At 40.5% G+C, this 27,006-nt stretch overlaps 1 protein-coding gene across 4 annotated transcripts in view; it reads right to left on the reverse strand.

The window, feature by feature from the left end:
- The window catches only part of MME (membrane metalloendopeptidase), a 100,769-nt gene extending 74,096 nt beyond the window's left edge, over window positions 1-26,673 (reverse strand). For 3 of the 4 annotated variants that reach the window (XR_014015878.1, XM_081234601.1, XM_081234599.1), the window contains exons 1-3: window positions 26,553-26,673; window positions 20,928-21,097; window positions 20,162-20,197 (exon numbers count right to left, since the gene is read on the reverse strand). Coding sequence is in view for 3 of the 4 variants with exons in the window: in XM_081234601.1 (XP_081090727.1) it covers window positions 20,162-20,197; window positions 20,928-21,087 (196 nt within the window). In the remaining variant the exon portion in view is untranslated. Of the gene's footprint in view, window positions 1-20,161; window positions 20,198-20,927; window positions 21,098-26,283; window positions 26,369-26,552 lie in introns of those variants that run through there. The other variant, XM_081234600.1, reaches the window with a different exon arrangement.
- Window positions 26,674-27,006: the final 333 nt, after the last annotated feature.

Consider the following 27,006-nt stretch of genomic DNA (forward strand, 5'->3'; position numbering starts at 1 on the left):
TAAATGACCTCGAAAGCACCATGAGTATTGATTTGGGGGTAACAAATAAATTTTAGCTAGTAGGTGAGTTAGCAAATAGGAAATTTGTAAATGATTAGGATTGACTACACTTTTGTTCATTTTTTCTTTGAGGCTTTTAAGAAATATCCAGGAAAATGTGCACAACAAGCAACAATATTAAGTGGGAATGGTTTCAAATCACTTCTTTCTCAATTACTACTGTATTTTTTAAAACATCCTGGCCACTATATATTTTGGTGTTGAACATTTTAAATAGGCTAGGCATATATTTATAACATATATGCCACATATCTGGCTTGGTGGCAAAATTTCTTCACTGATTGTTCTAGCCCTGCATAAGTAAGGTTTAAGGAAGCCTTTATGAGCAAAACTGTTTTCAGCTTGTTCTCTCCCAATCGGCCTATGCCCTTGGTTTTTTGCTCCCAAAACATTTTCACACAACATTTTCATTTTGGTATCTTAAAAATCACTGTAATCATCAGCCTGGCTTATGACTGCTATGGAGGTGTCCAGAAGAGGTCAGAGAAATGCTGGGGCACCCAGGAGCAAATGCCTTAGGACATTCATTTCTGACCCAAACTCCTATCCTAAATGTTTGCTTTATTAATAGATAACAAGCTTGATATGACTTACTAGGCAATTTTTGACAATTTAAAAATCTCCTTTGACAACATTCTGAAAGTACTGCTGACCTCATTCCCCTGCTGCCACCCTCCTCCCACCATCCCCTGACCAAAATTAAGGCAGAGTCAGAACGTTTTGAAAAAATACAAGGAAAATGCAATGTAATCACAATGGGTCACAAAGGACTCCATTCAGAAGGCAGCAATGTGGAAACTAGAATCTGGGGGACCATTCCTAAAGAGAAAATGACTGAAAATTAGCAAGCACACCAACTAGTACTAATAAAACCAAACAGTTTTCATTACAAACATTCTGGATTCTTGCAAAATCCAATCCTCCCTTTTAAACGAAATCCCTGTTTCAAATTGCTTTTGTGATACCTTGGTTGAAGAAAGGTTGGGGGGAAGAGTGGGAGGGAACACCCGATGCTGGATGTAATCAGGACTGCTAGTTAATCATCTAGTCAAACACTCCCTGTCAGCCACTGGGTAAGTTCCAGCTAAGCCAAGGTCAAGTCTTGCACTAGTCCAATTGGTCAGCACCAAGAAAAGTCATCTCTATATAACTGTCCAGAAATTATCTGTGTATTTACATAAGTAGATTTGAGGGAAGTCCCAAGATAGTGAATTTTTTCTGTAGAGCTGCAATTCTCAGGAAAGGAGACCTATTGTTTGTGTTTTAGCTTGAGGAGTAGTTTATAATTGTATTACATGTACACGTGACCAATTTACTTTGAATGCATAGGCACAAACGCAAACTCACACCCACATACACACAGGCACAAGCTATACATAGTTAACCTGGAATCCAGTTGCTATCAGATTTACAGATAAACTCACTGTCAGATTTATAGGCAAAATGTAAACTATAGGATTTTCATTAGGGTTCAGCCAAAGATGCTTATGTCATAATAATAATAACAAGTCAATGTTTGACCTGTGTCAGGCACCAAGTGCTTACTTCACGCTAGTCTATTTTCTAAATTCCTTGACGTTGTTTCTCATTTAACTGTATACGGTAACAATATTTTTGTCCCCACTTTCTAGCTATAGAAATTGATGTTAAGGAATCTGTACCCAAAGTCACACAGTTGGTAAGTAGCAAAACTGAAGTTTATCCTCAAGCAGTCTGGTGGCCAAAGCCTAGGCTCTTAACTATGATGTTAAACTGCTTCTCTGGTTTTAATTATATTTCTTCTTTATAATATCTTCCCATTGCTCTATAAATAGGACATGTTACCTCTGTTTTAAGGAAACCTAGGCATAGAGTGGTTACATGCCCAAAGCCACCAATATGAGTTTAGATAGAGCCTAGGTCTAATTTTAAACTGATGTTTTTCTGCAGTATCATCCTTCTGTAACTCCAAATAGCATTAAAAAAATTTTGGAAGCTCCACAGAGAGAGAGAATCCAAGTTAAATTATGTAGCAATCACTGTCTTTCTGATGCTCAATTAAGATTTTATTGCTCCATAACATGAGCATAGCTACATAAACTTTTTCACCTCATCTGACCCTAGATTTTTAGAACTTGTTGAGATAATTACAGAAATCTCAAGTCTAATGGACCTACAGTAATAATCCTTAGTTGGCTCTCCCCAAATTAGTGAAATTCTTCAGCTTTACCTCATAGCCCATTTAAATGAATGGCTCACAGCCAAGAGAGGACATTCAATAATTTTCCAGTAGGGATTCCTCCAAAATTCACAACCAAAAACATTCTGTTAACAAATGGAAGCCCTGAAACTGTGTTACAGTTAAGTTAAAGTGCCGTAAGTCTAAAAATAAATTTTCTTTTTCAAGTCCAATTTGCATTTTAAATCCAAAAAGAGTCTTCACTGGCAAAAAGCTATTAGAGATTATGCTGCAATTTAAATACAATATATTACTTAAAATAAGTTATCAAGGCTGTGTGTTGATTATAATGTTAATGAATAATAATGTTCCTTTTTTAAGGAAAGATATAGAAGGTTATGAAAAGGCTACACTGTTCCCTAAGTAACTCTCATCAGTTAGATCCCAAGCTTCCTGGACACTGGTGGATGTTTCTGAAGAGGAAGCAATGAAATTACATACCCATGTTTCTCCCATTTAAACATTTTGCAATTTTGGGTCACGCTGTTGAACAGAAATGATCAGTCCAACTTCAGTAATGTGTAATTACTGAGAGTAACTCAAAACATTCTGCCTTTGCATCAATTTTGGTTAGGGCATGATACAAAAAGATCACAGCAAAAGGATTAGCTGGGTCACTGGTGCTGTAGAATGCTACCTCAAGCGAAGTCAAAATTGTAAAAACAAAAACAAACCCAAAAAACTCTTTGGGCTTCCTTGGTGACGCAGTGGTTGAGAGTCTGCCTGCTGATGCAGGGGACACGGGTTCGTGCCCCGGTCAGGGAAGATCCCACATGCCGCGGAGCGGCTGGGCCCATGAGCCATGGCCGCTGAGCCTGCGCGTCCGGAGCCTGTGTTCCACAACGGGAGAGGCCACGGCAGTGAGAGGCCCGCGTACCACAAACAAAACAAAACAACAACAAAAAAACTCTTCTCCAGTGGGCATTATGAAATTTAGTATGTATTAACAAACTAGGCATTTAGTTGACACAAGGTGGTATTAGGCTCCACATGTTTATTTTTTTTTAATGAATACATATCTCTGTTCTATTATAGGAGATCCAGAGGGTTATGCTAAATCATTTGTCTTCTCCAAAAAGATTTTTTTTCCTTGTGGACCATGAAAAGACTCTGAAAGTTTTCATTTCATTTCAACAACTATTTTTGAGTACCCCGACATGTCTGACACTACTGGGATCTGAATATATGTCATGGCGAATAAACAGATATAATCCCTGCCCTCACAGAATTTGCAGGGCTTCATCTGACACAAGACTGTTTCTTTCATGATGCATATGAAGTCCTATAATGTAACTATATCTAGAAATGAAGGGTTGTTATGCTCTATTCTCATTTCCAATTCCTGAACTTATGTAGTATTCAGTTGACAAGCAAAGCTCCTATTTTATGTAACTTAGAGGTAAGGAGTCACTTGCAGCGTGTGTCTATAAATAAGCTCATTATGTGTGTATGTGTGAGCTGACCAGGAGTCTGAATGAGCGTACTATGAGTGAAGCAACCTGGGATAGAGGAACCTTCGAGGATGATGGTCAAACGCCTGCAGCACTTAGCCAAATAGAGACATTCAAGGGAAGGTGAGCACAGGGCCTCATTAAAGGAGAGCAGAGATGAGTTACTGAGAAGGAAGAAGCTCTGAGAGAACTGGAATTGGAAAAGAAAGGCCAGACTAGTGGAGATTTTGGTTGCAAGGAGCTGGAAATGCTTACCTGAGTAGGATATTAGTTGAAAAATCTCCCTGAAACAGGAAAATAGTGGGAAAGAGAAATGCATACAGAAACTGTTTCCTTGTGGACCCAGTTCTAGCTTAGGAGGGTAGAATTAACTAGGTAAATTAAACCACCAAGGAAGAGAGTAATTGACTTTACTGCTAGCAAAGGAGATAGATCAGACAGAAAAGAGTTTGAGAGGGAAAAACAGAAATGAGAAATCTGATTTACGTATGTGGGACAAAGCCCGAATGAGACCACTTCTTTGCTGCTGTATTTGTGTATCAGGTGCCCTAACAAACACCATGCCTAGACAACATTGGTTTTGTGACCAAGATAAGGAACCTGACAGAATAAATATAAAAAATAAATTAAATATTCATGTATGCAACCAATATTTATTGACAACTTATTATGTGCCATGCACCTTGCTAGCTGATGGAAACAGACTGATAAGTAAGATAGAAATAGTTATTACAGGGGGCAAAACTAGACATTGCACAACTAACTACAAGTGAGACGTGAGTTATGGGTAAGCATATAGGATGTGCTGGGAGCAAAACAGTTAGCTAGGCAAAGATGGAAGAGGGAAGGCATTTCATTCCTTCATTCATTCAACAGATATGTGAGTCAGGAACAGAGTTGTGGTCCAGGCAAAGAAGGTGAGTGACAGCCTTGATAAAAGAGGCAACCGAAAGAGGACTGGAGTGTAGAGCGGCTCTCTGTGAGTGTGGAAAGGTAGGCCATTCTCAGAAGGAAGGGTACAGGATGGATAAAGAATGAAGAGCTAGATCCCCAGGGCCTCAGCATCCCAGGAGGAACCCTACCTGTCTCTGATTGGTGGAAAGAGACCTGTGGGAACTAATAGTCAGGGGCTTGGCCTTTGTCACCCTGTCCAGTTTAGGAAAGAGATCTGATCATGGGAAGAAAGATTTACTATTGCTGAGCTTGCAGGAAACAGCCAGCCTTGTCCTAGAAGTCCTTATCTTGGGCATCTAATAGAAGCAGGCCCTTTCATCCTCAATCTATCTGTATGGCTGGTCAAAAAGTTCCAAATCATCTCTTCAACACATGCCCTGGCCAAGTCAACTTAGGCTTTCAGGAGCCCTAGCTTGGACAAGGTCTCCCCATGAATCTAGACAGAGTTCTCATGGACTGCAGATGTTAAGCTGCCGGACGACCTCTTCTGTAAGGTTCATACATCATGGCATCATTTGTATGACTATATGGCTAGGTGAGAGATGGAGCCTTAGACCAACAACCATGAAATAAGTTGTCAGTATGAGATGTGCAGTTTCTAAGAAATAATTCAAAGTATATTTCCAGGTAATCCACAGATAAATAAACAATGATAATTATAGGTACACCCTTTACCCGCAGCAACGATTCTAATTCCAACACCTTGCACAATGACTAGTTCATAATAGACACTCCAAAAGAATCCTTCATTCTCAATTAAGTCTTCTGTTAGGAAATTATCACCACCTGTTATTTAAAAGCCATACTTTTACTTTATCAGATCTTAAAATATTTTGATACTGGTTTCTTTTGCCTGTTACTGCACTCAAATAAAAATGGCTTTTATTGTTCTTTTAAAGTTGGATAGGCAGTATCTGAAAAATTTTGAACTTTCAACACTTAGTTAGATTTTCTTATATTTAAATAAAACAAGACAAAGAACTGATTCCTCCCTCCTTAAGTTTTTAAAATTAATAGGTGTGGTTGGCTGATGGTTGAGGGAAAAGCCAGATCCTTGGCTTTCTGTGTTGGCATACAACATTAGTGAGTTGTTTCTTCTTCAGCAAATGAAGAAACATTTTTCTTCCATATAAAATGTGTGTCATGTACATAAACTGGGCTCAGATAGAAGTAGTCTGAGCCGATCCAGTGAGACTGAATCCTATTTTAGATAGACCACAAGGAATCAGCAACAGAGGAAGTTCCTGGCTCAGAGCAATGGAGAGAAGCTACACAGGGACAAGGAACAGCAGGCAGCTGTGATGAGGGAGCTGTACCCAGCAGACAGTGTGGTGATCCAAGAAAGTTCTTCAGGCAAAAGGCAATGAGGTTAAGAACTAAGCTGGGTTTCAGTCCCAGAAGATGGGGAAGAAAAAGCAGAAACTCAATTTCCATAGCTAGGGAATGAGCCAGCAGTGAGGTCCCAGGAGACAAGGTAGGAACCCACTCACTAGAGCTGGGGTCAGAGGCAGCTCACCAGACGTGAGACTGACTGGAGATGGAACCAGAGTCGCTGACCTTGTTCTTAGTAAGGGCCTGGGCCTGCAATGGGGCTGATCCTGCAACACGGGCCTTCATGGAACTCAATCAGTTTGTCAGCTTTGCAGATCCTCCCACTTCTTTTCTTTGTTTTAATTTTATTCCATAGTTGTTGAAATACATTATGTAAAGTTTCATAGCATCTATAGCTGCTAACTTATATTCTCTTTTAAAGATTCATATTTGCATGGATACAAGTTTAAGGGGACTTTCAAGGTTTCACTTGTGCCATTTCTTCTCAACACATTATCATTGCCTTGCTACAGAATATTATATACACAGGGTTTTGAGAGATATTCTGTTCAGTTAATGACTTTTCATATATTGCTTTTTTATTTGATTCACTTAAATATAATTAAATTATTTCTCTGAACAAATACAATTATTAACACTTTGTTTCTTGGCTTCTAAGTTAGTGAAATCATTAATTGCTATATACATGTGTTCAGGAGTAATGAATTCATTTTGGCTTCAGACTGGCAGAGGTATCAGAAACATCCTAATTTCACTCAATTAATTTCATTATACCAGAAAATTAAGCCCCTAGATTTTACAAAAACTTTCTTTTCTGGAAGTATTTTTAAATAACTACTAGATCCTGAAGCATATCTTATTATAAGTCTTTAATGATTTGGGAGTTCTTTAAATAAGAATTTCTTTGAAGTTCAAGAAAGCCTTGATTAACAAAGGGAACTACTTAAAAGATATGGCCTAAGCCATCTTCACCATTTTATAGTTGGCTTGCTTGTTTTTGCTTTAAGCATCAAGCACAAAGAAACAGATGCACTGCTAGCTACTGGTTACCTGCTAATTGATTTCAGTTTGACTTCCTAATCCTTTAGTCTGTGCTGTGGACCAAACCCCTCTGTATTAGTTTCAAGCTAAGGTACCTACTGTCAGACTTCTCTGGATTGAAAAGTTTTTTTAAAAGAACATGTGGGGCTTCCCTGGTGGCGCAGTGGTTGAGAGTCCGCCTGCCGATGCAGGGGATACGGTCCAGGAAGAATCCACATGCCGCGGAGCGGCTGGGCCCGTGAGTCATGGCCGCTGAGCCTGCGCGTCCGGAGCCTGTGCTCGGCAAAGGGAGAGGCCACAACAGTGAGAGGCCCGCGTACCGCAAAAAAAAAAGAACATGTGGTATCTGAAATGTGATAATTCCGTTTGGACATTTTTTTCTTTTAATTTTGAAGGAAGATCGTGCCTCTGAAAAATGTTTAAACAAACATTTTGTTTTGAGAAAAGAACTCACTGATTCACTTTGAGTTTTTATCTAGGTTGGTGAAACAATAAATAAAAATGAATTCATGAGTAATTCTAATTCAATCAAACGGAGTTCCCGCACAACATGCAAGACAGGCAGCCCTCCAGTGTCACCTATTACCGGCTGCTGTTGATTCACTGGAGTGATATTATCACATATGACAACAAAGAAGTCGAAAACCCTACCCCGTGTGGACTAATTTCTAGATCAGGTGGCACATACTATGATTCTAGAATCTGACTCTTGTCAGCAAACATTTCCCTCCATTCAGAAGGGTATCTCCTACAAACCTACCTCTAGAGAATCAAAGAAAGGGAAGCTCTCTCTCCCTCAGCACTCCGCACACTGAAAAACAAAACCACTCTTCTTCTATCACTCTCTGAAGTCTCCAAATCATTCCTCTCCACTGTGTTTATTTAGGCTTCTGCCAGCTGACCATCCCCACCCACCTCATCTACTTTATCTCTGTCATCCACTAACTTCCTAGACATTCAACTTTGTTTATGAAAGACTCAACACCTCGCTCAGTCTTCCCTTCCACAAATGTTCTACCATCTTCCCAAGTAACATCAGGGACTATGTGGACAATCTCTGCTACTCTCTGGCTTAAGAATTTCTTAACCTTAGAAACTCTCATGACCTTCACCTCCATTCCATATCTGTACCTGCATTTTTATGGTCCTAATGTTATCACCAAGAATAGTTCTACCTTTGAAATCTTCAACTTGAGTAACCTACACTTTGGCCTTCCCATCCTTAGAAGTTCTTTCATTTCTTTATTGCCTCTGCACCTGCTCTGCTACTTTACTGAGAATTCTCACTTCATGCTCACTCTGTTCTTCCTTTGCCTTTCTTTCACTTTCTATCCAGCCTACATCCTGTGGTGTCATCATTTAAACCATCAACTCAGCAAAGTATTTCATTTCCTCGCCCCTGCACAGGAGCCTACCCTGAATCTTCCCAGCTGCCTACCTTTTCCCTTCCAACTCTAGGCTAAGATATTTAAGAATGTTTTTTGCAGATTTATTGATTGACTTTTTTATTGCAAGCTCCTTATGAGCAGGGACTTTGTGTTGTTCACCTCTGCATCTGCAGCAACTAGAACAGTACTCAATAAATATCTGTGGAAGATATTACCTGTGATGCTGGGAAAACCCCATAACTTCCTGGTTTAATGCCATTTCAAATTATGGTCTTCAGCTTCAACAGGGCCATCAATTCTGTGCACAGCCTTTCTACGTGGTCCTGCTTAGTCTTCCCTTCCACTCCATACACTGGCCCTTTCCAGCCTTCAATACCCTTACTTCCTCTTACACAGAGAAAACTGAAGTAACTGGATGAGCCACATGGCTTCCCATCCTTCTCAGCCTCTAACCGTACTTGCATGCACACTATCATTGCTGCTTTTCCCCTGGTAAGAGAGGAAGAGGGGGTCCTCCTCTGTTTAAGAGTGGTCCTGCCATCTTTTCTCTGGATATATCCTCTCTTACATCCCCAGGAACAAGATCCATCACCTTTCCCATCTTCAATGGAATCTTCAACCTCTTCCTTTCTGCCTTCATTTCTTGTCCTACTCAACCTCTCAGCTGCATTTAACTCCAGTGATCAGACTCTGATTTTTAACGTACCCTCTCACTTTTGCTTCAGTGATTTTACACTTTACTGATTTTCCTTGTACCTCCCTGGCTCCTCCTCTTCAGTTTCTTTTAAAAAATCTCCATTCCTTCCCGGGAAATCTCAACCACCTCTCCCCTACGCTGAAGACTCCTGAATCCTTATCTCCAACCTTGACTTTCCTGAACTTCGCCATACAGAAGACTCACCAGTATCTCAAATCTACACTGCCTCAAAGGGACCTTTTCGCTGCATGGGCCCCAGCCTATTATCCAACCAGCTCTTCCTCCGTGTTCCCTGGCTCAGTGACTGGCAACACTTACCACCTAGTTTCTCAAGCCAGAAACTTGAGTTACATTTTACTCACTTCTTTTTCACAACCTCACATATTTACATAAACACTATGCCTTAAAAATTCTACCTCCTAAATATTTCTCAAATCCATCTATTCTCTCCACCCTGTTACCATCAAATCCAGGCAACCCTTAGCTCTCATCCAGATTAAGTGCGCAGTAGCCCAATTCCTTGCCCCATCCAGATTAAGTGCACAGTAGCCCAATTCCTTGCCCAGAGTAGTTCTTTAGGTACAGTCAGTGATCCTCCTCAACAATTCTGATCAAGTCATGTTTCACTGAAAACCCTTCCTTCTGTAACTTCCCATTGCTATTAGGAAGACTCAAACACTTTACCACAGACTACAAGATTCAGTTTCTGCCTATCTCTTGTGCCAGCACTCAAACACCCTTCTCACCCCCACTCTCACATCCACATTCATGCCCGCTGTGACTCAGCCCTATAGCCATTCTTCCAGTTCTTCAACCTTGCTAAGCTCTCCCTCATCCCTGGGACCTGGAAATAGTATTCCCTTGTGTGGGTAAATCTTTGTCTCCACTTCACCAAGTCTGCGCTAGCCAGCAGGCAAGCTTGAATACGTTCCACCTCTGCTTAAAATCCTTCAGATGCTCCCCATAACATATTTATTCATTTTCTATAGACTTGAAGAGGAATTACAACGCAGTGCATTTCACATTACACTCCAGCCATCATGAACCACTTGCAGATCCTACACCCACCCAGCCTTTGCATGCATCTTGCATCCAGCCTGTGCACATGCTGCCCTCCGCTCCACTGGCCTGGCAACCTCTGAGTGGCCTTCTGAACTAGCAGGTGACATTTCCTCTTGTGAATGCTTTCCTGGCCCTGTTCATTACAATCACTCTAGCTGCCAGTCTATAATGACTGATGTGGTTTAGGCGCCCTGTTCTCAGAGTGCCTGTAGCACTGCTTCTCTCTGCCTTAGCACTTACCCAAACCGTATGGTAATTTTGTTTATTGGTCTGTCATGCTGACCAGACTGTCACTTTCCTGAGGGCAGGGTTTATCTTAGTTCATACTCCCAGTGTCTAGAAAAGTGCTCAACGTTTAGAAGGTGCACAATTAATGATTTTGAGAAACATAAAAAAATGACCGAATGAATAGATGAATGGATGAGGAAAGACATTGTTCTGAAGTCTCTATGAAAACATCCGTGCCCGCATTCTACTGGGGAAATTCAGGGGGACAGTCCAGGTTCAGCTTCTCCATTATTAGTAGAAAAACAGGCACAGTGACTTAGTTTTTACTGAGCGGCACAGTCTGAAATCGCACCTGTTAAATCAACCAGTTGGTTAACATATACTTTCTTTTAAAAATGTAAATGTAAATGTAAATGTCCAGGGAATTCCTACATATCTTTTTTTTTTTTTTTTTTTGCGGTACGCGGGCCTCTCACTGCTGTGGCCTCTCCCGCCGCGGAGCACAGGCTCCGGACGCGCAGGCCCAGCGGCCACGGCACACGGGCCCAGCCGCTCAGCGGCATGCGGGATCCTCCCACACCGGGGCACGAACCCACGTCCCCTGCATCGGCAGGCGGACCCCCAACCACTGCGCCACCAGGGAAGCCCCCTACATATCTTAATGTCTATTTATTTACTTAAATTCCTTTCCCCCAACACTTATCAGAGACCACTCCGCTGAAGGAATTGGAACTCTGTGTGTCAGAGAGGAGGGAGGTCTGGCATGGGTATATTTTAAAAGCTTCCCCAATTATCCTAATAAGCAGCCACAGTTGAGAATCACGAGTCTTCAGCACTTTTCAAACTTTACTGTGCACTCTCCTCTCCTGGGGACTTGACTAAAAATGCAGCTGCAGATTCAATAGGTCTGAGGTGGGGCCTGAGAATTTGCATTTTTGCAAGTTCCCAGCTGATGCTGATGGTACAGTGGACCACGCTTTGAATAGCAAGAATCTAGTTATTCTCCTCTTACCACAGGCCTCTGGCTTATTCACTTTTAGGGGTTAGTCATTGGTGAGGGAAGGGCTGACAGTGAATGTCTGCAAGGGTGACCACAGAATAGCTACGTGTTCAAATCAAGTTGTGCTTGACTGGCTTTACAGAAAACAAACAAACAAAAAGCATTTTGCTTTACAGGCAACATGGATCCAAGTGCCCATTTCTGATTGTGTTCATTTTACAGTTCATTCACAGGCTGAACTGTCACTCCCTGTGCTAACATAGAGCACAGTAGTCAAGGAAAATGTTAATAAGAGATGAGACATTTTTACCCGAGACTATCTAAAATGTACTACTCTCTCTCTCTCTCTCTCTCTCCCTCCACCCACTACACTCTCTCTATTTTTGGCTACACCTTCCACTTAAAAAATATATTGACTGCCTTCTTTTGATTCTCACTAAATAGCTTTTTTTTTTCTCAATAAATAACTTTAAATAGTGCATCTGTAAACTTTCATGAAAGAACACATTAAATGGGATATATCTGTGCATTATACCTGTGGTGCATCTCCTTGAAGGATGCATAACATGAAATGGGCTGTCATTAATCTTTGCTGTTTCTCTGTAAAATAAGACACTTTTAATTTCAATTTTGTAGGTAAGGAAAATGAAATGCAGAGAGCTAAACTGACAATTAAGATCGCATACTAACAACACAGAATGTGACCTGAACTTACATCTTAGTTCTACTATGCTGTTGGCTTAGTGGAAAAAGAAGCTGTAATCTTTCAAAAGATTGTGCCTTAATTATTCATAACACTTGCAACTCTTTGAAATAAAATTTACTATTTAACAGCCTTGCTCCTGCACGTATCTATTGTTGGAATTTATCTATATTCTAGTCATCTTATTATTAACATACATTGTTCATAAAAGAATTCAAAGTGGCCTTACAGGGATACAGGAAATAAAATCAAATACATTAGTTGAGAAAGAAAGAGGAGGGCAGGAATAATGCTAATGAATCAAATGTATACAAAGATTATAATTATAGGTTAAAAACAAATCTCTTGACACCTAGTAGTCAAGGTGAAAAGGGAAACATTTCATAGAACCCTTATGAAAAACCAACACATTTTCCCAGAAGCATGATTATCCCCAGTAACCACTTTGTGGTAGACCCAGTATTCTGCCTTTGACTGAGAGATGATGGGTCCACCTGGCCCTACCATACCACATATATCTCTCACTTCCTCTGAAAGTGAAACTCCAGCACATGCAAACAATGCTTCCAATGTCTAATTCCGAAATAATTTCAACTTCCTAGTTGATTTACAATTTCCACAGACTTTTCATCAATATAACACGAATATGATCAAATAATAGGTACTCACTCAAACTGAGAAGCTTAAGTTATTTAGTGATTTGGTAGGCATTGAAAACTACACATAATCACTTTGAATTGTGGAAATAGGAATCAACGGACTCAACATTTAATTACAATAACAAGCATAAGATCAAAACAGAAGATAATTACTTACAAATGGACACTGGAGAGATGGGAAAAAAGGGATAAGGGTGATTTTGTTGCTTTTTATCCACATACCATAAAATTCACACAATGACTTTTTTTTTTTTTTTTTGCGGTACGCGGGCCTCTCACTGTTGTGGCCTCTCCCGTTGCGGAGCACAGGCTCTGGACGCGCAGGCTGAGCGACCATGGCTCACGGGCCTAGCCGCTCCGCGGCACATGGGATCTTCCCGGACCGGGGCATGAACCCGGGTCCCCTACATCGGCAGGCGGACTCTCAACCACTGCACCACCAGGGAAGCCCCACACAATGACTTTTAATACATTTATACAGCTGTGCAATGATCACCACAATCCAATTTAGAAAAATTCCATCACCCCAAAAGGTTTCCTTGTGCCCATTTGCAGGAATCCCTGCTCCACTCCCAGGCCCTAGGCAATAGCTATTCTACTTTCTGCCTCTATAGTTTTGTCTTTTCTGTAAATTCATATAAATGAAATTATATAATATGCAGGTTTTATTATTATCTGACTTATTTTACTTAGTATAACATTCTTGAGGTTCCTTATTGTTGCATGTATCATAGTTTGTTCCTTTTTGATGTTGTGTAGTATTCCCATTTATAGCCATACCATATTTTGTTTATTCACCTATTGATGGGTATTTGGGTTGTTTCCATGTTTTGGCTACTATGAATAATGCTGTAATTTAAAAATCACATGAAATCCTTTTGAGGACATGTATTTTCATTTTTCTTAGGTAAATACCTAGGAGTGAAATTGTTGGGTTGTATGGAAAGTGTATGTTTAATTTTCCACATAAACTGCCAAATGTTTTCCAAAATGGTTTTTGTATATCGCATTGGGATGTACTGAAATATTTTACATTCCCACTAGCTATGTATGACAGTTCTAATCTCCACATCCTCACCAACACTTGGTATTGTCTATCTTTTTTATTATAGCTCTTCTAGTGGGTATGGGGTGAGGGTGTTTTGAACAAAGAGAATTTATTCCAGTTTTCAGTCAGTCAGAAATCGGATCAAAACCACCACCCCCTACCCCAGAATTTCTTTTTCTGAATGATCTCAGAGAACAAAAATTTTCAAGATTCAAGGGCTTGCGTAACTTTCCCCTTACAGACTTTTTAACTCTTTATTTTTCAATTCCCCTTTAAAAATCTATCAATATTATTAACTGGAGCTTCATATTATATCAAAAGCTTATTGGGAAGCACCTTGCTACACCATGGATTTTGGTGAGCAGGACAAAGCAAGACACTTCAACTGCAGAGGGATCTTCCCATATTTCTCACTCTACAATGTTGAACATAAAGCTGGGGTCCTCACCCCACCCCTCCGCAAGCTAGAGTTTATATCCACTCCTTTACGCACAGGTAATGTTTGCAGCTGTAAAATAAGCCTTAAGATTCCAAATAAGCTTATCAGGCATTGCTAATTTTCTTTCCCTTTAACCACTTAGTCCAACTTATCTATGTTTTCAATACCTTGACCTTGCACTAAAAAAAAAAGATGGTGCACTACTGCTTAAAATCTACCCAGAAGGTAAAAAAAAAAAAAAAAAAAAAAGTTACATGTGTGTGTATTTATCACATCACTGACTCCCTTTCTTGGAAAGGATGTGATTGACAGATGCTAATTTTGACTGGAGAATTTTTGAAGCAAGTATTGCTACACAATTGTCAGGAGAATGGTGTCAGGGAAGCCGCCCAAAGCAAATTGCCACATGCCACATTTAAATTAACAAAGGTGTGCTTCAGCAGCCTTTCCACTAAGATGCTGGCTGCGTTCTTATTGCCTGAAGGATTTTTTCAAGCTAAATTACATAATGAAGTAGCCTCATCTCCCACTCTGAAAGGCTGTTACATGCCTGGCAGCCCTCAAGAGTCTGTCTGCGGTCTTTCCTGTACTCATCTAGTTGTGTCATTTTTCTTCGTGGAGGCTTCTGAGGTGTTAACAGGCAAGAAAGGAGGGACCATGGCCCACAGCAATGCAGAGATTCCTTGTTGCTGCCATGAAAAGGCCAGCTGGTAACAAGATACTTCACTTAGGGCACTACCAGGATCTGGTCCTTGAAGAAATGATCAGATATTTGGAAGGTTCATTTACTTCAAGGGTTATAGCTCAAGCCACACAAAAGTGATTATAAATCAGAATATGAGTACATAATCTCATCAAGCTTAACATATCTTTCAAGTGAACAGAATGCCTCCTTTCCTTGTATTAATATTTAAATACTCATCAAAAGTTTGCTTGATGAGTAGAGAATTAAAGTAAAGGAAATGGATAGTTATGAGGAGTTTCATCCAGGTCCTGACGCTCCACAAACCTGTCCCTCAGGGCTGCCACAATTGTGCAGTGTACAACCTGCACAACTGTACAGATGGTCTTGCTCTCTCTTGAGAACTGTATTGCTCATGTATCTTAACTTGGTTTCTCTATCCCCTGGAGAGTTTAGGACTACACTGCTAATGTTTGCCTCTTTAAACCCCTCAATTCCATGTTGTGTTTGATGTACTAAAATCACTGATAAAGCTGATCGCTGTTCTCAGTAAAGTAGCCTGTTTCTTGGTCAGAGAGATATTCATTCTCCTTCTTAGTCTGTATTTAATTATTTCAACTCTCTGTCATCTTATGTCCTTTAGTTCCAAGTTCTAGCATGAGCAGAGGCAATCTGCTCTCAAATACTGTACGTACAGGCATACAGTATTAAAAGTTTGATAGATTCCTGGTGTCCTTTGAGGCAACAGGGAAAGTTGGTCATGAATACAGGTTCTGGAGTCAGGCTGCCTGGAGTGCAATCCTAGCTCAAGTTTGTTCATCTGTAAAAGGAATGTATAATGGTACCTACCTCACAAGGTCACTATGAGGATCAAATGTAAACTGCTTACAATGGTGTCAGACACATAAACATTCAGTAAGTGCTAGCTATTATTATTCTATTTTATCTCCTATTTTTACTTTTTTATATTCTATTAATATCCTCCTGTATTGTTATAGCCCTCTATTAACCTATTTAACATTTCTTCCTTATCATTGTATGTTACATACCTCAATTTAGTAATAAAACACTAGTTTAGCAAGAAACACTGTGTGTGTGTTTTAACACTTCAAAGACAGCCCCCAAATAAAAGAAATACAGAAGGGTGTATTATTAGTTCCCTATTGCTGCTACAACACATTGCCACAAACGCAGTGACTTAAAACAACACAAATTTATTATCTTATGGCTCTAGGGGTCAACAGGGCTGCATTCCTTCTGGATGCTCTAGGGAAGAACCATTCCTTTCCCTTTCCAGCTTCAAGAGACTGCACACATTCCCTGGCTCATGGCTGTATTACTCCAAACTTGGCTTCCTCTGCTTCTGTTGTTACATTTTTCCCTCTGATTCTGACCCTCCTGTTCCCTTCCCCTTATAAGGACCTTGTGATCACATAAGACCATCCAGATCATTCAGGATAATCTCCCCAATATCCTTAACTTAATAACCACCTTGGCAAAGTACCTTTGGCCTTATAAGATAACATATTCATAAGATCCAGGGATAGGAAGTGGACATCTTTAGGGAGGCATTATTCTGTCTACCACAAAGGGAAAAGCATTAGATGATCTCTTGAGATTATCTAAGCCAGTGGTACCCAAGTGGAGATGATTCTGCTGCCCCAAGGAGACATTTGTCAACATCTGGAGATACTTTTTGGTTGTCACAGCTGGGAGAAGGTGCTGATAGTCACCTAGTGGGTAGAGGCCAAGGATGTTGTTAAACATCCTACCATGCACAGAACAGCCCCCTTCCCCATAACAAAGAATTATCCAGCCCAAAATGTCAACAGTGATGAAGCTGAGAAACCCTGATTTAAAGTATATGATTCCTTGAAATCTTACTAAGGTTGCAATGCAATGGAAGCCAGTTTCAGGATTTAGATTTACACAGAGACGTTTGAGAAATCACATCCAAGCTCTATAATTCTATGTTTTTAACAATCTTATATAGTAAATAAGAGATGAATAGTATTACTCATACTTTAATAGTATGGTTTTGAACACTGCCTTAACTTGTTATTTGTTAAGAAGTGTTTGTTTCATTTTAGGTCCAGTGTAATCTTTCAGAGGGATGCATTTCTTATACAGGCAAGTTAACTTAAAGTATGTATTGTAAACAGCATTTTATGTAATTACAAATATTTAAATTTATAGAGGCTCAGATTTAAAGGACCCAACACCAAACAAATTTCAAGCTGATCCACAGCTTTCTGCAATATTTTATTTTTGCCTTGGTGTGGCTTGACCTCCATCCCTTGACTTCAAAGGATCAAAGAGAGAAGTACACTTGCCATGACTTTCCCTTCCATGAGGAGAAAGATTTCAGCTAAAACCAACTTTCACTTGAAATAAGCACCTTGGGTATCAATACCTAACTTTTCCAATTCTCAACAATTTCTGTGCTCAGGTTTGAATTCTCCCAATCTTTTAAAGTAATCTATAGAATTGCTGGTAGGAGACTTTATATTTTTTTCAACATCTTTTATTCCATCTTTCTTTTCTTTCCATCCACTCCACTCTTTCACTCTCTCCCTTTTTTTTCTGTCCAAGATTTCCCCTAGAGTTTTCTTAATCTGAAGCAACTTCTAAAAGCAATAGTTATGGTTTCTGTGGCAGAAAATATTTTCTAACCAGTAGAGGATTCTGTGTGTGTGTGTGTGTGTGTGTGTGTGTATGTATGTGTAGGGCATGAAAACTTTATCCATAAGAGTGAGTTTCATCATTTTCCCCCCAGGGAGGAAGAGTAACTACGAATATGAAAGTATTGTAGCAGCTTGTGAACCAACAGAGCAGAATGAAGAAAAACACACAGCTATTCAGCAACCTTGTTTACCACTGAAGCTATTTCTATTGTACACATTTCTCTGCCAAGATATAGTTCTGTGAGGTGCTTTTTACGTTTGGTATGATTTCTAAACTACAATTAAAGGATACAGTTTAAATACATTTTACTGAGTTAAGCCTTGCCAAACAGTATTAAAAAAAGCCAAAGTCATATCTCTAAACATTAAGTCACATGTAAGATTCCAGATTCCAAATGTCATATTGCTCCTTGGATGGGTACCACTAAAGGAACCTGCTCAGATCTCTGGGGTACAATCACCTGTAGGATTTTACAAAGATATGCCTACCTAGTCAAAGGATCTAGTTTCTTCAAAAATAAAATCCAAGAAAAAAGAGTGAGAGGGAGAAAAATCTGAGAGAACCTACAGATTAAGAGACTTAATAGATGCATCAAGTATACTGAGGACTGAGAAACTTAGAGATAATTGGAGGGCAACACATAAGTGGGAGTTACTCAAAACAGAATAGCATGAGCATATAATAGGGCAGCTGGTAGAGAGAAAGGAGAGATAGGATTTAGGGAGAAGCAAATGGTAACTTTGACAACTTGGGCACATACCAACTCTGGCACAGAGACCCTGGACATCTCCCAGTCAAGGCACCTGTGCAGCCATTTCCCTGAGGAATAAAGAAACTTCTTTTGTTTCTGGGAAGGCCCTTGGATGGGAAAGTGCATGTTATTACACTCAGGAGCAAATGGCTAGTATCCCAATCAGGTCTCCCTCAAGCTACCCACATCATGTCCCAGAGTGTACATGTGGCCATTGCACTTGAGGTGCAGTGGCGGGGGGGGGAAGGCAAAAAGCAATACAGAAAAACAAAGAGCACATACATACTAAGGACATTAGACAATAACCTAGAATCCCACAATATTTTCCCATTACTATTTTGCAAAGTTCAGTGAATAACAAAAACCCAGATAAGACAATCCAACAGAAAGTGGTTAAAAATCATTTGGGACAGATTATTTCTTGGAAGAAATGTAGACATCAGAAAGGAAGTTTAGAATCTCTTCTCAAAGGGCATAAATACTGTGTTCATATCCAAGGTGCTATGCCAGCTACCACCTTTCTTCTCCTTGTCAAAATGTTCTTCTTTTTTTCACCACATTCTAATTGATGTGACTTCTATAGCTCCATACACTTCTCTGTTCCCTTCTCTGACTTTTCTTTTCCTTCTACTCTAATTCTTGATGTCCTCTTAAGTTCAGCTCTTACACTTCTACTTTTAGGAACTCAAATATTCCCAAGGCTTCAGCTATCACCCCTTGGCTGACAGATCCTAAATTCACTCGATCTCTACTTTCTTACTGTCTATCTCCACTTAGATGTTACCCCTGACTTACACGCAATAGGTCTAAATCCACATTAATCACATCCCTCCCTAAAACAAACTTACCTCATAACTTTGCTATTTCAGTATGAGCTGCCACAGTCTCCCGAGTCCCTTGAGGTTTCAAAGTTGGTGTCATTTTCAAAGTATTCATATCTTTCATTTAGCAAGTCAGTGCTATTAAGCCATCCAATTGTCCCTCAGGTTGTCTCATAGCTCTTTCATCCCACCGCAGGCAGCCCTCCTAAGCTCACACCTGGATTACAGAAGCAGCCCCTACCTGCCCTCCCTCCCTAGCTTTTCACTCAATCCACCCAGCCTAGCATTCCCAGAATCATCTTCCAACTTTTGCCTTAACAAGTAATCTGTTCAGGAAAATATCCTTTTCTCTTTTACTACAAAATCAAGGCTAAACATGAATTTTCAAAGCTCTCCATAACATGTCCCTATCTATCATGCCTACATTTTCACTGCTTCTCAACACGATTTATTCCTGTTCTTTCTCCTAGTTTGGAATTCCCTCTTCTGTACCTCCACTTCCAAATCCTAGCCCTGCTTCAAGACCCCTCCCAAATCTAACTTCTCCACCTTGCTTTACAGGACTATATGTCACTCCCTTTTTCATTCTTACCCCTCTAATGATCTGCATTGAGAAATTTAGCACTTAATGATATGATGCATGCCATTTCAAGTGCTGATTTTTTTTCTCCAATTACATGGCAAGCTCCATAAAGTTACAGATATAGTTCTCCATCTCTACCCTACCATATACTCTGGGGTTGAAAGGAGTGAATTCTTTTTTGGAATGAATAAATTAACAAATCTACTACTTAAGTATATTTTGATGTTCTTTGACTATTAAATAATGACCTAAAACAAATAAAAACATACACAAAGCAAATATAGAGATCTATTAGCATTTGATTTTTAAATGTTATAAATTAATTGTAAAACTATTAAATTTAAAAACTATCTTCTTACCTGATTGTATGCAGTCTGATGACTTGCAAATACCATCTAGAAAAAGGAAGATATATGCATAAATATTTTCAATACACATATTCTTTCTCCCTACCTTTCGTTCTTTTATAAACGGCCAATTAAATAATCAATTCCTTAAAGCAAGAACTAAAACCTAAGTATTATATATCATTGACAGTAGTTAGAAGAAAATATACAGGAATAAAATAAGCAAATCCTAAATTTAAAATTTTTCAAATGAAGGAAAAAAATGTATTTCTTATATCATCCCTGACCACTAAGCCCTAGGTCTATTAAGTTAAAACATCAGTTGTTTTAGTCTGGTAATCATTTTTTTTCCATTAATGAACCAATCTTTTCTAATCCTTATTGTGAAAAACTTCTAAGGATCAAATTAGACCTCTTAAATTCTTGTAAAGCCGTTTTGAATTTCAATGACACAACAAAAGTTGCCTAATTGAAGTTGGCCATAAAATTGTGAATACTTTCATCAAGTAAAATTATACATTAGAATCTTCATAAAATACAAACAAGTGCATGAAACATACTTGGCAATTAATAACTTACCTCAAGCATAAAAGACATTGTACTTTAGTCAAAGTTAGTTGTTTTGGCATACTGATGTTACATTTTATAAATGAATCTTTATATCACCATCTTTAAGTGTCTCTTTCCTTAACACATTGTTTAATAGATGGGAAAAACCTAAGATGAAGGCTTCACTGTCTTCTGCATGTTTGTGGGCACAGGTGTGTGAGTAACTCACCATCATAGGTTGCATAGAGAGCTATCATTGTCACTGCAATGATGGCAAGGAGCAGGACAAGGACGGAGAGACTGATCTCCAGTGGGGTCCATCGCTGTTTCTTCTTTGGCTTTGGAGTGTTGATATCAGTTATATCCATCTGACTTTCTGACCTGCCCATTACCTAAAGTCTGAAAAAAAAAAAAACACATTAAAAAATATTTTTCAGGGCCTCCCTGGTGGCGCAGTGGTTGAGAGTCCGCCTGCTGATGCAGGGGATACGGGTTCGTGCCCCGGTCTGGGAGGATCCCATATGCCGCGGAGCGGCTGGGCCCGTGAGCCATGGCCGCTGAGCCTGCGCATCCGGAGCCTGTGCCCCGCAACGGGAGAGGCCACAACAGTGAGAGGCCCGCGTACCGCAAAAAAAAAAAAAAAAAAAAAAAAAAAAAAAATATTTTTCAGGGCTTCCCTGGTGGCGCAGTGGTTGAGAGTCCGCCTGCCAATGCAGGGGACACGGGTTCGTGCCCCAGTCTGGGAGGATCCCACATGCTGCGGAGCGGCTGGGCCCGTGAGCCATGGCCGCTGAGCCTGCGCATCCGGAGCCTGTGCTCCGCAATGGGAGAGGCCACAACAGTGAGAGGCCCACATACTGAAAAAAAAAAAAAAAAAAAATATTTTTCAAACTAATCATAATAAATTAATCAATAGATAAAAAGAAGAGATCTATATACAATTTTCTAAATGCTTAATGTGGCTGAATAAGTAAAAGTTTAACTCATTTTAAATTAGAAATAAAAGTTTTTTGCTGAAAGTCAAAATTTTGATTCTGAAAGCAAAGAGTATATAGTCACATAAGTTAGACAGATCCTGGTCACAATCTTTTGGATTTTTTTGACATATCACTGAAGATCCAAGCAAAATCAGACAAGGAGACTCAGTTAAATACTCACGGAGGATTCCTTCAGCAGTTCATAAGCAAATAACTTCTGTACCATCATTAAGGAAAGTTTTAAAGTTTTAAACTCACCCTTCTGAACTTTAAACTCACCCTTCTGAACAACATCAAAGGTGAATTTTATAGCTTGTTCCACTGGCTTCCTTTATAAGCTTAGATATCAATGACTAATACTTCGAGGTTTTGACTAAGCAATAATTTTAACTATGAATACAGATAAAAACAAAAAGGAATAAACACTTATAGTAGTTTTTTTTAATCTTAAAAACATCTTTTATTTTACAGTTCAAAATTACAACAACTGCTAATATGGGTATCTATTAACTGGTTAGACAACATTTTGAAAATGGTCACTCACTGGACCAAAAGTCATGGTTTACAATCTGGGATGAAAGGTACTAACTGTAAGTACTGTTTCTTTGTGCAACTGAAGAAGAAGAAAATATGATTTAAAAAATTCAACCTTGCAGGTCAGGATAACAATTAAGATAATTAACTTGTTTTTAAATTAATAATATTAATACTTCTGCTAATAATAGCTGATATTTATTGAGTACTTCCCATGTGTCACTCGCAGTTCTTGGTGCTTTGCATGCACTAATTCACTGAATCTTTGTAAGGTGGATTTGAATATTCCAGTTCTATACCTTAGGATAGTGGGGCACAGAAAAGCCGGGTAACTTGCCCAAAGCTACACAAGTAAGAACACATTTACAATGAACACATTTCAAAGAATACAATTACAAAGAACACATTTTGAAAGAAAATTGCATCATCATACAATGATAGCTACTTTAAACCTTATTGCAGAAGTCTAGGAGGTAAAATTAAGGGGATATTAGCCTAAATATTAGATTTCATTATGTTTCTTTTAGAGGCCTAGTGACTCTTTATCAGACATTCACCGAAGCTTAGAACACACAAGTTCAACTTTTCTGCCTGACTGTAGAAAAGAGCATTGTAAACTAACAGATTAGCTCTTTATAGCTTGATGCAAATTAAGCATATAATTTAGTTCCTAGATGAAGTGACTGCTCAGAGATGCTCTCATAGTTAGAAATCTTTGTTGAATACACATAATTTTCTGACAGTGTGTTCTGTGGAAACTGAGGCATAGGATAAAGTAGAAACGGATTCTACATTTGAAGTATGGCCTGGGTGATCAGGCCATCAGTTATCAGCAGATAACTAGGAATTTAATTTCCCCAGTGAGTTATTAATAAGTGAGCCACAACTGGACTTTAAAGTTCTGGATACAAAGTCTTAAGCATGCTGTCCCCGGGATTACATGAGGCTATAACCAAGGACAGACTATCAAATAAGAATATTTTATTAGACCATGAAAACCATATCTGCTCAATAAAAGTGGAATGTAGTATACCTGAATGTTAAAATGTTTTAATGGTTATATGACTCATGTTGGCTTAGTCTCACAGCCTCTTTCTTGGGTTATGATATGGAATTGCATTGATAGTAGCCCTTGGATTTTTAATAGGGGAGGTGGGTGGGGAAAGAAAAGATGGAAACACACTTAACGCTTGGACACCATACAGAGAGGTAAACAATAAAGAATAATTTTCCTGCTTCTCCCAGATGAATTCAAGACTGACTTCAAGAACATCTGAATATTAATCACATTTGCTTGAGTATTTCCATTTCCTGAGTATTTCTCCCCCTGCTCTGAAGATATTTCAGAAAACAATCTAGAGGAACGTTCTCCTGATATATTATAATATGACCCACTTCTCTTTTTAGTTCTTTCTTAGAAAAAACAATTAGTTTCTCTAGTAAAATCTAGGGCCAGGAACCAGGACAGCCATGGGTTAAATTGAAGCTGCTTATTGGTGCCACCAGGTTTTCACCATGCAGGAAAACTAGTAGGCAGGTATGTCTTTCTCCCTTCTGGGTTACTTTTCCCTGGGCTCTACTTCTTACCCTTGAGATTGGGGTACTGGGGCAGCTGGGCTCTTAATGGTTCCGCACCTTAGACAGCAGAAATTGTTACAGGGGGAAATGAAGGCAGTGACTGAAGCTGTTTAGTCCTTATACCTGAATCAAAATAATACCATCTTTGAATCACTTGCAAACTATCCATCTGCCCCTCCTATAAACATCCTGCAAATTTTCAGTCTTTTGCTCCTAAGAAGCACTTTTCAACAGCACTGACCAAAGCAGAAATGAGGCAAGTTTAACCTCCTAATTAAGTTTGTCATTCATTTCCAGTAATTCCAATTGATTCGCTATTTTCTTTTAAGAAAATAGGGGTCAGAATCTTGAACCTCAGGAAAAAACATATCACCATCCCTCAGATACTTGGATGTCCAATGCAACCACACCCAACCCCATTTTAGAGAGGGGGGAAAGGAGGCAATTATACAAAAGAATACAAAAATTATAAAGTCGATACTTGTAGTCTCATATAAAGCAGGATATGTCCAAACATACCTACATCCTTAAAGTATTCCACCTCAATTGGAGATATGTTGGAAAGTTCAAGCCAAAAAGTAGACACTTCCGCAAGAGAGGATAGAGGATTAGGACATCTACCCTAACAAGAATACTGCAAACTTCAGCTTGACAACATCTCCAAAAGAATAAAAGATTATTTTGCCTAAATAGAAACTGAGCTCAAAGCAATAAACAGCAGCAATTTTTATACCAGTTGAGTGTACACATTACTTTATCACATCGTCAAATCCAAGAACCCAGAGGATAACTGGTTTGTTGAAAAGTCTATAAACCAAAGCAATGTTCATCTTCACAACACATTAGTACATTAACATTTCTGCAAGTCTCTGAGGTTACACTACGCAATTACAGTTTGTATTATGGAAACTGAGGCACAGGAAGCAAGAGAAACAGGTTCCACCTATAATGGAGTACAATCTACAAAAACACTGAATCACTATGCTATACACCTGAAACTAACACAATATTGTAAATCAACTGTACTTCAATTCAAAAAATACAGAGAGAAAGAGGTTCCATATTTAGACGATAGCTGCAGATTTGAGGAGGCACATATGGTAGGGGAATCACCTTCTTGTTTCCCCGGACAAGGGAAACTTGTAGGTGTTTCCCGGATCTGATATACGGAGTTCTGAACGCAAAGCCCCAAACATATTACTCCCATGTACAGTGTTTCTATACAACAAAAGACACAGCGTGGAGTCCAAGAAACTGTCGGATAGTTTTTTTTTTAAAGTGCTGGAAGCCAGCAATAATGCCAGCTAGATGCCTTCATAGCCGGTTTGCGGACCTAGTAGCTTCCAAATGCTGTCACTGCAAATCGAGGTACTTCTTTTCAGTTTAATAAAATTACCATTTGCATCGTATATGGGAGAGGAGTAAACTTGATCAAGCGGCTAAAGAGAACAGTTTGGGATTTCCCTGGTGGTGCAGTGGTTAAAAATCCGCCTGCCAATGCAGTGGACAGGGGTTCAAGCTCTGGTCCGGGAAGATCCCACATGCCGCGAAGCAACTAAGCCCGTTCTGTACAATTACTGAGCCTGCGCTCTAGAGCCCTCAAGCCACAACTACTGAGCCCACGAGCCTGTGCTCCACAACAAGAGAAAGCCTGCGCGTAGTAAGCAAAACCCAACTCAGCCAAAAATAAATAAATTTATTAAAAAATAAATAAATGAAGAGAACCCTTCAGTTGCAATTACTCTTTTGTTCAAATAATACAAATAGGTTAAGACCGATTAAGGAAACTTTCATCTGCAAAAGAACTCCCACCACCACTCCCACCAACCAACCCTCGAGATTTAAGCACTCTATCAGCATAAATTATGTAAGAGGAAACTAAGGTTTAAAGCTAGATGAAGAGGTAGGATAATGAAAAGATCTTCAGGGTAGGGAAAGTAAAAATAGGCAAGTGAGTTACAAATGAGAAGAAAATCTGACAGGAACCAAAATGAAAACAAACCTTACTTTAAAAAACAAAAACAAACAAACAAACAGAAACAGTGTCTTTACAGAGGAATGGCAAATTCCCAGCCCCCAAATCAGCCAGGCTGCAGTTTCGTAGCGCTGATCTCAGTAACCGGACGTAACTCTCCGAGGCAGAGGCTGCAGGAAGCTATGGAAATGAACCTGAAGAGTCGACCTGACATCACTTGCAGATCCCTCGTCCAGGTCACCCTCTCTAACCCCACTCCCTCACTCTTCAAGTCTCAGTTGCAGCTTCTTCCCAGGGCACGCCTCCCTCGCCCACGGCCGCGGGGTCCCGGGCGCTCTGATCTCGCCGGACCTGAGCCGCGGACCCTGCTCCGTGCGCCTTCCAGGCAGCCGCTCCGCGCGGCCGCCGCTCCCCTCCGGCTCCCGTCCCAACGGCTCCCACCGCCCCCGGGGGAGATCTCGAGCCCTTTGGACCCATCTCCCCCCAGCTCCCAGGTGCCAGCTCGCTTTCTCGGGACTCACCCGTGGGATTCGGGAGAAGTTGGAGGCTGCTGAGCAGACACATCCCGACCAATGAGCGCACGGGTTCTGCGGGCGGCGGGGAGCGCCGCAGCGCGCTGGTCGGTCGGTGGGTCCGCCCAGGCGCGTCCGGAGCAGCGCGGGCTCCTGGCGGCGGGCGGCGGCGCCGAGCCCAGGCCGGACCCCGGGGAGGTTCCGGGCCCGCCTCGGCCCGGGCCCGGAGGCGACTGGGAACCCGGGCATCCCTCGGACCCGCACCCGGAGAGACTCACCGTGGTCTCTCAGCAGATCCCGCGCCGCGAGTCGGGCGGCTTCTCCCGCCTGCGCTGGGTCCAGCTTCTCCACTTGCACATCTCCGCGCCCCGCGCGTCTCGGCGCTCTCACCCCCCTCACCCCGCCTCGCCACTGCAGGACCAGCGAGAGGAGCAGTTCCCTGGGTGACCTGAAGGTTTCCTCTAGGTCTCCCAAATCCTGTCACATCCTGTGAGGGGGCAGGGGGTGGGGGGGGTGAGAAAGCCCCCCCCACGCCCGTCCCCCACCTCACCCTTCCCCAAAGGGCTTTGCCAAACATTCTTGGAATTACTTAGCTTCGGGGCTTTCAAGAAAATACACGGCCTCTTCGAGATTCTGTAGTGCTGATAAGGGTTCTATTTCTCCCTCTAATGGACCTCAGACAAAAACATTTCGCACACTCTTCCTTCCCCTCTTCCTCGCTCCTTTTCCTCC

The sequence above is a fragment of the Mesoplodon bidens genome (assembly GCF_964165515.1).
Source record: "Mesoplodon bidens genome assembly, chromosome: 5".
NCBI lineage: Eukaryota > Metazoa > Chordata > Mammalia > Artiodactyla > Ziphiidae > Mesoplodon > Mesoplodon bidens.